Genomic DNA, 11,207 nt, shown 5'->3' on the forward strand with positions numbered 1-11,207 from the left:
CCGTGAGTAGCCTATGCGTATTTCATTTTTGATAATTAACTTTATACTTCTTCCGTTCCAATAATATTGCAACAAGGATGAAATTACGCATCCCAAAGCACATTTTAAATATCTATAATTGTATAAGAGTAAAAATTATAAAAATTTGATATTGTGACAGTATTTTACTAGACGAATCTAACAATTTTCCCACATGACTATATTTTGCTTAACGTATAAATTATATTACATGGTCAAACAAGAGTGGTGAATAGTGCAAAAGTCCAGTTATTGCAATATTATTAGAACGGAAGAAGTATATTTGTTCATTTATTAAGGGTGAGAAAAACAACGATTTTGTTTCTTGTATAAAAATAAGCCGTGAGTAGAAAAAATTCATGAGCCAAATTTTATACTCCATATTTTCATAGGGTCTTCGAAAAGGTTGGGATGGCCCTGATCCTTTCAAAGTGATCACGGTAGAGAATTTGCTAATGATCCTTTCAAACTATTAATGATATTAGATGATCATATAGTGTAGAAATATTTATCACTTCCATTTAGTATTATAGTTTGATTTAGTGAATGATTTCAATCGTCTTTTGATCAAATCAAATGAAAAATTAAAATAATGTAATTTTCCTTTTTCTTTCTTTCTTTCTTTATTTTTTATTTTTTATATGGGTTAGTTATTTGACCGTGTACACTTATTTTACCTGGTTTGTATTAATTTGATTACTGGGCTTCAAGCCCAAATTCCTTTCAATGGGCCAAATGATATACATCCATTTTTTAAAAAAGAAAATAAAACTGATGACACGTGAAATGGTATGAAAGAAACACGTGTTAAATAGCCATCAAAAGAGTTAAAACCTGTCAACCGCCTAAACCTTGCTCACAAAACCCTCAACACAAAATAGCTGACTAAACAAACACTCAAACTCAACACAAAATCTGAAATAGTATTTCATCATTAACCAAATTACGGAGTACAAAATCAAACAATTGATTAGAAATGGAAGGAAGGAAAGATTTGGGAGTGCAAACTAAAAGGCTTTTGAAGCGTATTACCAATAAGAACAAGATTAAGAAGAAAAACAGTATCAGTAGTATTAATTTTAGCAATATTATTCCAGATTTTGCTAATTATCTTAAATCTGATTCTTATTTTTACTCCCACTTCATCTCTTCTTCTCACCCGTCTCATAATTCAGCTCCATTTGATGTTGTTCTCTCTTTTAGAGGTAACTTCTTTCAACTTTATTACTTTTTAATTTCTTGTCATTTTTTTTTAACAATATATAAATTATTATTTATAATATGTGCATTTCAGTTTTTTTTGTAAATTACATCCTGTTATAATCCTTTAAATGATACGAGTAGATGAGTATGGTATTATTTGTTATGTCAATGTGTAAAAATGTACATGTGTAAGGATTTAGGCAAATTGTGTTGTGCGTAGGCCATATTTCACTTATTTTATCTGTGAATCTATGCCCACTGCCATACACACATTTTATCGTGATTCGTGACTGGCCACGCGTATAGCCGTGCCAATTCAGGTGTCGGGTTGGGTCTAAATTTATAATTCAATCATGTAAAATTATTATGTCCAAGCAAGTCGATATCTGAATTTACTTTTTTTTTTTTCGGGTCTGGTCGGTCAGATAGGCTTTTGACACCTCTAGATGTGGTGCTAGCATTGTGTTTTTTTTTTTTTTTTTTTTTGCGGTACTACAGTAATACTTAATATAGGCGTAGTGGATAAAAAAAAAGGTATGGCACTTAGGGAGCCCATATGGTTATGGACCTTATGGTGAAACAAAATTGAGGTCGTACTTAGTATGGCGGTGGTAGTATGTCTTACGGTTTTGCTTCAAATGATGATGTTGTTGTAACATCGTTACATGAATTGGTGTATGCTATGATTGTACCTAAAGATGACTATGGGCCATGCCTCGAGCTAGTCCCGATGGTTGAGCCATTCGCTTTGCAATTTTAGTGTTGGGCCAATGGCCCAGCTTAGTGCCATCTTTAGTTATAGCTCGAAATAAGTAATTTGTCATTGCTCAAAGGTAGGGATGGTTGCTCATAGGCATATGGTTATGGACCTTTTGGTGAAAGTAGTGTGAAACTAATACTCCCTAGTCAATAGTCTATTTGAGAAAACTTTAGGTATACAATAACCGGAATCTATTACTTTGCATGTTACAGCCGTTTGCTGATTCGCTATGAATGAATAGTCAAATTTGAGAAAATCCATGAAACTTCTGTTTAGTCCATTCTACTTGTAGAAGAAGTGCATATCAACATTTGGTCATGCCCTGAAGGTTCCGGTGGTGTTTGCCTTTTGTTTTTCGTAAATTGTATGCTATGCCCAAATTTTACTAAAAATTACAAACAAAGAAATGTACTACCTCCGTTTCATATTTTTTTGCAACTTTGGGTATTATTTGTGAGATATAAAATATTCCAAATTTGCAAAAAAAAATGAAACGGAGGTAGTAAGATAATCATTGAATATAACAAAATGGGTTCAATTATCAGATTTTCTTGTCATTGGACAACTTTCATTTGTTCTGTGTCTTATCAAGCTTGGTTTCTCTTAGTAACTTCTTGTTTGGTATGGATCAATTTGACTTGTCATGTTAGCTATAATCCTCTCCTTACTCAAAAGAAAAACAAGGGTAATGGAATTTGTTAATGACGGAGTACATTTTAATGTTCCGCGACAGTCCTATTTGCTTAAGATTTTACATTAAAGATGGCTGGTTTGTTGAAACAATTTCTGTTTGTGTGTGTGATTAGATACAGCCCATACTGGTGAACATATTTTGTCAAATAAAGGGCAAATGAAGGAGAGGCTAGTGGAATACCTTAAATCTGATACGTATCTGTACACTCCTTTGGAAGGTACTCGACATTGTGGTAATATTGCGGAGAAATCTGTCATTTCTTCCCCAAGAGGTAAGGTTCCTTTTGCTTTAATTGGAAATGTATGCTTTTGAACGTTAGTTGATGGTGGATTGAGTGTTTCAAAGTGTTCCTAGAACTTTTGTATGACATTGGATCGTACTGGACCTTAAAGAACAACTTTAAGGTGGGGCTTTCCTACTCTGTTTTGTCTCATACTCATACTAAGAGTCTACGCTTCAATAAGGAAAAACAATAGTATGTCATTATACCTTGAATCCAATTCTTCTGTCTTTTATTTTGTTTTTCACATTTGTGGCGATTTTTCTTATTAGTTCATTCTATTATTTTAGGCTTGGTAACTTATATTAGTAAAGAATTTTAGCCAATCAAAATTTCATGGGCATGAATTTGTATGAGTAACATATATTAGGCTACAACCTTTCATTCACTTATTGAGTCCAAGTTGATTATGGAATTTTTTGAAAGCCTAGGACAGCTACCTCGAGGCTTTTTACCTGATGCTTTACTTGGTCTTAATCTAAACTACAACACTTTAAGTAGGTTTAGAGACTAAAGATCAATAACATATGTACCTATAGTATCTCAAGATCATTTTTATGTTTGGTCGATTTTAATATACGATTGCAATCCATACATGTATTGCTTGGTCCAGCAATGATCAGTTGGATTTACAACACTCTTTCGAGTATATCATTTGTTATGTTTGGTTAATGAATGTTTGTGTATGCACACTTATTATATTCTGTTTGTTCTGATATCCTGTTGCTTGCAGGACAGGAATTGCAATTTACAAGAGTAACTAGTACAGTCTTGTCGGAGAAGATTGCTTGGCAGACAAAAGAAATAGCTGAAAATTCTGTGGTTGAAAAGCATGGGGATCATGGCTCAAATGGTATTCCTCAAGATGCAAGTATCTTATTCCCTAAAACTCCAGGACTCCAGGAAGTAAAGAAGCAAGCAGCTCGCAGGAGCAGTCGATTATCAACAATCTCAGGTTCTTTTCACTCGATTACAGTATGCTTTGCTAAAAAAATTTAAGCACCTTTCATGATGTTTTTCAAATATGTTTTGACGTTTCTAGTCTTCTAGATGCACAGAAAGTTATACCTGCTAAGCAAGTTAGTATATATATGCATGAAACTCAATTGGTGTGTTGTAATTAAAGTGTGTTCAGCTGTGCAAAATCTTCATTAATAAGGGCTAGCTTATGATTGGGCTCTGGCTTCTGTGTGCTATATATGTGCTCTATGTTCACGATAAATGTTGTTGGTTGTATGTACGGAAAGTTGGGGATGGGATCCCTATTAAGCTTATAGTGATTTACAAGCCTTGCACAGAAGTTTTAAATAGGAAGATGCAAGAAGCACTTAATTCCATGTGATGAATTATGAAATGTCGAAGAAATGGGCAAGCTACATGTGTAGCTTATGGCCCTAGGCTACGATGTATGGTCGTATGGATCCCTTTAATTGAATCAATGGTCTTTACAAATGCATCGTGGCATTTGAAAGACGATTAGAGAAAAAAAATATATATAAGTTTTGTAGTAGGTAAAATTACAAGTCGCTCTAATTAATTAGTACTACTGGATAGGTTATATTTCCATTATTGAAGTGTTTTGGAGATATTTGATGGAAATTGGAAAAGGTTGAATTGTTTATGACTTTAAAATTTGGTGTCTAACATTATCCACTTGAGGAAAAGGAATTTTCTGTGTACTGTGACAAGAGAAAGTATGTGGTAATAATCTCCGAGATTTGTGAATAGTATGTACCAGTACCAATTTCACCCCAACTATCAAAAAATGTCCCTCTTGTAATCAACAATTCTCCAAATCCCCTCCTCTTGATCAAGTTATGGTAATCACAAGAAAAGTCGCCATTGAGCTAATTACTAATCTCGGAGCGAGATTGGCCTTGCCTGTTATTTTTCAATTCAAACGATGATGTGGTCTTTAATTTCCCAAGATGCGTAACTAGTTTAATTTTCATATTCCAGCTGTACTTGATACAGTTTACCTGCATGCAATGTAATACAGAATGCTATAGGAAATTGTTTGTTATCAACGTTTAGTTACCTACATAAAGGTGAATTGTTTTGCGTATGTTAGATATAAATGTTAATTTTCTGTGCTCCAGTTTGAGACTGAAGATTGTATATGTTCTTTGTGCAGGTTAAAGTACTGGAATAGTAACGTAAACAAGTCTTTAATGAATACATTGCCGTAAGCAGCTAGGGCATAGAAACTTAGACTGATTTCATTTTGTATATGTGCTTAATACTTATACTGTATCATCTACAAGTAAGATGTCGAATGTTCTCTCGATGAAGTCTAGAATCATCAAAAAGAAATTGCTTATCGTCGAAAAGTAATATATAGCTCTTTTTAACTTCTGAGCATCTTCAATTTATAAACTTTTTAAATGTTCTTTATGTTCATCTGGCAGTGCTATAATTCCAAATGCTGAAGTGTTAGTTGAAATCACAGTTTCATGGACATTCTGATTTTGATTTACAACACCAACCAGGAACAAACTTACCAGTTACCCTGCAGGTATGACTAGATAGAAATCAAAGAGGTAAGACTCTTGTACATTTGAAGGTTGAGTCGTTGAGTGAACTCAAGTTCGGCTTGTCATGGCTGGAGACTTATATACAACAGCAGGTTGAGTTGAGCGGACCTAGCTGTGTTTGGCTGGTCATGGCCGGAGACTTATATACAACAGCAGGTTGAGTTGAGCGGACCTAGCCAGTAGTTACACTCTTGAACAAGGAGGTATAGATTGTTAATTGAGTATGAAAACCAATCCTACGTTTCAATCATGAGATTAAGTTTTTAGTTAAATCGGTCCTCTAACATAGTATCAAGAACCAACGTGATAAGAAAATCATGAGTTCTAATTTCATTCACCCTCCTTTCAAGTGGAATAGTTGGCGCATATTATTTGGTGGAGGAATTTAAACTCCGCCAGAACAGCAATACTCCGGAAAATTTTTATGTTCAAACAAGCTCATCTAGTGACATTAAGCTAATTTCCAGGTATAAAAAGAAGATGACTATTCTCCAACGAGTATATGTGGATACTGTTGTTATTCGGCAATATTTCATTACACGGACTACATGTATTTTCCCGTCAATTTTTAATCTCCCCCATAGTCATAGTTTTCTTTAGCCTAATTTAGTCCACAAAATCCTAAATTAAAGAAGGTGTTAAAATTAAGTCATAATCTAAACCATAGCAAAATGAGAGGATGGCATTATTAGTGATACTAATTGACACAAAATGTAAGCAAGAAAAAGAAAAGAAGTGTACTAGATGAAAGGAGAAAGAGGGACTACACTCTCAAGAAAGGAAATGCACCCATGTGGTGACCATGTGGAAGATAAATAAGTTACTTCTTTGCTAAAGCCAGGCCAAGCCAATTTAAACCAACAATTTTGGGCTTGCTCTTTTATTTTTCTGGTTTTTTGGTCCCACTTCTTCCCTTTTTTTCATCTTGTTTCCTCAATCCCGCCAATTTCCCGTTGTTGACAACCTTTTTTTTTATGGGTGTGATAGTTATGAAATTAGTATGTTGCTATCAATATGTGCAAATTGATGTTGTATATGTATGTAGTTGGGTAGAATACTTGGGTAGTTGGGTTTTATATTTGTGCATATTAATGTGCAAATCTAGGTTTTTTTGGCTTTTTATGGACGTATCTAGTAACAACTAACTTTTGAATTATTGTCATGGTAATATATCCTAATTGAATTACCAAATTGAAATGTATAATGCATCCAAACCCAAATGCACAATTTCGACCTAAGTGAGATTGATTTGAACCATTCCAACTTGAAATTTAATAAGAATATATTGATCTATGATCTATAAAGAGCCAATTTATGGTGGACAGGATGACTTAACTTAAATGACTCATCACCCAAATATGACCTATTTATCACCTTTAATTTTAAATTGATCGCAAAAGTGTTTTAGTTCAAAAGAGTGTTTGATGAGTATTTCCTCAAATTTGAACGAACATATATAGTGGTTAGGTTTCAAAAGCTATTTTGAACGTTTGGCAATGGTGTAAGTTAGTGTTTGATGAAAGGCATTATCTCACTCTAAAGGTGATAAAACTTCTCTTGACCTCTTAAAATATCAAGTTGTTAACAATTATACTATGTTTCATTTTTGTAAATCCCTTTTATTGCTATACAACTATATATTATCCCACAAAATTCACCTTTCCACTCAATCTCTTTCACTTTATCTACTTTTTTTTCCACATCCACTCTTTTTAACATTATCGTCACTTTTTCTTAACCACGTTTTTCTTAAATCCGCCTACCCACTTAGCTATATTCTTAATAACGGTGCAAATATTCCGTAGTAAATGTTAAGATCAAATGCCTCAAAAAAAAAATGTTAAGTTAAAATAAAACGAAATAATAGTTAAAAACTAAAAAGATTGTACTATGATTTTATTTTTTTTAGTACTATGAAGCTTTCTACTCTATTACCTTACATAATTAATGTAAAAAATATTTAAATTCAAAGTAATAAATAGTCTCATACTTATGATAATAATTAATAAAAATCAATGTAGATTTAACAAAACCTAATACATTTCTTCCAAAAAAAAAAAAAAAAACTTAATACATTATACACCTGATATCCAGCCTTTATTAGCTTTTTGTATAGTAACTCAATTACATGTATACAACATGCAAAAAAAGGAGAAAAAATAGCTTACTAAAAGTGGTTATTTAATGCATGGTAGTGACTTTTATGTGTGTCAATAATAAGACCAACAAGGTCTCTCTCACTTGTGTTCTCTATCAGTCGTCATAGTATGAGTTGTTGTGGTCAAATGACATTGATTTCTTTTTCAATTTTCATCTTAACCGCATTTCTAATTATTCATTATTGGATTAATTATTTATTGATTTGATTCAATCTGCATCGTGCATCATCAATAATCTACGTAATATTTCTTAGCACTCACATGGCGCCTTTGCTATTATTGGATTTGAAGGACTTGGTTTAGTTGAGCAATTTGTACGGATAGTTGAGAAATTTTCCACAACTAATTAATTATTATATCCAAGACTATACTACCTCTATTTTAATATCTTATTATAGTGTAGTCAAACTTGATACAATTTTTTTTTTTTTTAACAAATCAATTTATTAATAAAAAGTCATACAACATCTACAATGAAATCTAAATTAACAAATACATAAAATTGAATCAAATAAGTGTTTTCTTCATCAAAACTACAATCGTTGAATAGATCTAGCACTGTGATACATCTCTCTCTCACACACATCGCTGGAATAAACAACCTTTTCGAAGAGACGATCAATGCATTAGTTTGATCTTAATATACGAAGTATAAATACATATATAATCAAATTTTTATTAATTTTTTTTAATATGATCAAATTTATATAAATACTTTCATAGATAATAAATGATAATTTTTTCTTTTATTTCGTAATATGTATAATAATCAAAATTAATATGTAAATAGTACAAAAAGTCACAATATGTTAGTAGTATATATCATTTTCAAAAAAAATGTTCTTTGTAAGAATATATTGTCCTTTGTATTGGCCATGACAGCACATAAATCTGGCTTGGCAAAATTTCACCCTTTAATCATTTCTCTAAATTAATTTTTTAAGGATAGATTGTCATTTAATTTGACTATTATGCACAGCAAGTAATGAGTGCTTTTTTGCATGTGATAAAGTGTTCTTAATTCTTCTTACATACTCCCTCCTTGTTTTAATAAATGTTATAGTTTGATCAAACACGCATGGTAAGACACAACTTTGACTATTAATTTATCTAATCATATATAAGTAAAATTATAGGAAAATTGATATTATAAAAGCATATACATTATAACGAATTTAATGATGTATTATACAATAACATTTGTTTTTTATAAATTAGTAAATTAATCAAGTCAAAACCATTATGTAAATAGTGAATCAAATTGTAACACTTATTAAAACACGGAGGGAGTTTTGAATTAAACAATTTTCAATCAAAAGTTTTTGGTTAATTAAAAAACTTAATCTGTACATACCATACAACCTTGTTTTCTAGAATTACCACATACCTTTCTTGATGAAATTAAAGGGTGAAATTTAGACTTATTCTATTATTGTGAATTTGTATTGAATGTTTGTTTTCTTATAAATAGCTTGGTTTGAAGTCATCATGATATAAACTTTTTTGCAATTTCTTATTATTTTTAACCTCTCAAGAGTATCAACCATCAGATATATAAAATGTGCAAAAAAAACGTAAACATATACTCCCACACACACAATCCCTAAATTACACTTTAGATTTTTTTTCGTTCCCAAACATTAAATTCTCTATGGACTCACAATAACTAACACATCAAAGACTATATACCCATCCCAAAAAAAAACTTTACCCACAAAATTTATTAGCTTACATACCAAATGAACATTCCACTTTAATTCTTATTATAAAAGGGTTTGACAAATTTTTCACCAACCATATGGGTATCAACCAAATTTAAGAAAAATGCCATTTCATGACATAAATGACGTATAAATTAACAAATATTATATAAATACGAAATTATAATTGTTCTTGTAACAAGTAACAAAAGTTGGGATTGCACAACATTAGGGAAACCCCCCTTTATTCTTGATGACTAAATTTTGAAAAAAATTTGACATGTCTTCCAGGGCTTGGGGTGGTGGGCCATAGCCCACCCATGTGCCTGCATGTGCTGTGTCTTTCTTATTCAAGGCCCACCATTTCTCTTTCATCCCTTTTTCTTCTTAACAAAATAAATGGTGTGTTTTCAACACCTTTCTTCTCCTTCTCATGTGCATCCTTTCTTCTTCTTTGTTTAATAATCAATCCTAGTGAAGAATTTTTATTCCAAGGTATGTATTTTCATCCTTATTATTTCTTCAACACCTTTTCATCTTCTTTTTCACCCCAATCATTTTATATATAAGAACAATAATAATGAAGAATTTTTGGTATGTACGATATGATATAATATGATATATATCCAGCTTGGTGCGTGGTTCTTATTATTTTCATATGGTCGCATTACATCATTATTTATGTGCATTTTCTCATCTTTAAGCTTCAACAACATTGCACATTTTTCAAATCTGAAATATTCAGTCATTTACAGTGAATAGTTAGTTGTTAAATTACTGGTCGTACCTTGTATTGAAAGAACCAAAAGAATAAAAGTATATAGCCAACAAATTTTCACATGCATACATATGAAAGATTTAATATTGGTTCCTCTTTCAAACATTCTTCTTCAATTTTCTCTTTAATGTAATGGGTTGTCAACTTTTCTTCAACACATACATGTATATAATTCTAGTCATATATAAACATCATTGAATATTAACATGCACTTACAAGCTCATATTTAAGCAGAATGCATACTCATAACTCTCTCAAGAAAGAATTCTTCAAGAAATGGATAACAAGCCTTCAAATATGCAGCTCCTCAAAAGAGAACATGAACTTGTTGGAAAGGAAGAAAGCCATAAAACTATCAGCCGACCTAGCCATGGCTTCCACTCGAAATGGTAAACGATATTGGAGTCGTGCCCTCATCACCAAGGCTTCTAAAGATAGAGAAACCGGAAATTTAGCTAAGCAAATCTTGGGTGACAAAACAACTCATAAGTGTTTTTCACAAGATGACCTCAATGCAACAACATTCACAACAACAACAACAACAACAACAAAGCCTAAATTGCGAACAATTTTTGTTCAAAGCAATAACAAGAAGCCTACTTCTTCAAGGAACATACGCAAGTTTAGGAAATGTGATCCAAAGAAATGTGGTGTGTCAAATAGTTATAAGGTGAAAAAAGCTAGGGCAATGGCAAAGAGATTGGTTGAGAAAAGAACACAAATACTAAAAGGGTTAATTCCTGGGGGAGAATACATGGATGAATTCTCTTTGGTCAAGGAAACACTTGACTATGTTGTCTCACTTCGAGCTCAAGTTGATGTGATGCAATATCTTGCTAATTCTCCTCAACTCTTCATTCAAATTTAGAAAAAAAAATTATATATATATATATATATATATATATATATATATATATATATATTATATATTTATATGTGTTTAGATATAATATATTGAGTTATTTGGGGGTTAATTTTGTAGCTCATTGTATAATTAACCTACTATATATATGCTTAATTATGGACTAAAAAGAATGAATGATTTGTCTTGTATAAATGGTGAATCATATGGTAGTTCAAT

The 11,207-nt window shown here is 31.7% G+C and overlaps 2 protein-coding genes across 4 annotated transcripts; both read left to right on the plus strand.

The window, feature by feature from the left end:
* Nucleotides 1-294: 294 nt before the first annotated feature.
* On the plus strand, nt 295-5,309 carry LOC110721739. 2 transcript variants are annotated; one of them, XM_021900926.1, is made up of 4 exons: nt 295-1,223; nt 2,794-2,946; nt 3,689-3,910; nt 5,090-5,309. In XM_021900926.1, exons 1-4 carry the CDS (start codon nt 995-997, stop codon nt 5,092-5,094), a joined length of 609 nt encoding a protein of 202 aa, XP_021756618.1. In that variant the 5' UTR covers nt 295-994; the 3' UTR covers nt 5,095-5,309. The 2 variants fall into 2 exon arrangements, with proteins under 2 accessions (XP_021756618.1, XP_021756617.1); XM_021900925.1 differs by having other exon boundaries at nt 298-1,223; nt 2,788-2,946.
* Nucleotides 5,310-9,718: 4,409 nt separating this feature from the next.
* LOC110721740 (transcription factor IBH1-like 1) lies at nt 9,719-10,998 on the plus strand. 2 transcript variants are annotated; one of them, XM_021900927.1, is made up of 2 exons: nt 9,719-9,843; nt 10,361-10,998. In XM_021900927.1, the coding sequence occupies exon 2, from the start codon at nt 10,362-10,364 to the stop codon at nt 10,992-10,994; it is 633 nt and encodes a 210-aa protein (XP_021756619.1). In that variant the 5' UTR covers nt 9,719-9,843; nt 10,361; the 3' UTR covers nt 10,995-10,998. The 2 variants fall into 2 exon arrangements, with proteins under 2 accessions (XP_021756619.1, XP_021756621.1); XM_021900929.1 differs by having other exon boundaries at nt 9,724-9,843; nt 10,430-10,998.
* The last annotated feature ends 209 nt before the right edge of the window (nt 10,999-11,207 follow it).

This window comes from Chenopodium quinoa, unplaced genomic scaffold (genome assembly GCF_001683475.1).
Source record: "Chenopodium quinoa cultivar QQ74 unplaced genomic scaffold, ASM168347v1, whole genome shotgun sequence".
Lineage (NCBI taxonomy): Eukaryota > Viridiplantae > Streptophyta > Magnoliopsida > Caryophyllales > Amaranthaceae > Chenopodium > Chenopodium quinoa.

Excerpts from the sequence above, each read along its gene's own strand:
- LOC110721739 (XM_021900925.1), top strand. The coding sequence starts at position 995 with ATGGAAGGAAGGAAAGATTTGGGAGTGCAAACTAAAAGGCTTTTGAAG. Across the intron at positions 1,224-2,787 it reads TGTTGTTCTCTCTTTTAGAG|ATACAGCCCATACTGGTGAA; the intron begins GTAACTTCTTTC and ends GTGTGTGATTAG. Across the intron at positions 2,947-3,688 it reads TGTCATTTCTTCCCCAAGAG|GACAGGAATTGCAATTTACA; the intron begins GTAAGGTTCCTT and ends TGTTGCTTGCAG.
- LOC110721740 (XM_021900927.1), top strand. The coding sequence starts at position 10,362 with ATGCATACTCATAACTCTCTCAAGAAAGAATTCTTCAAGAAATGGATA.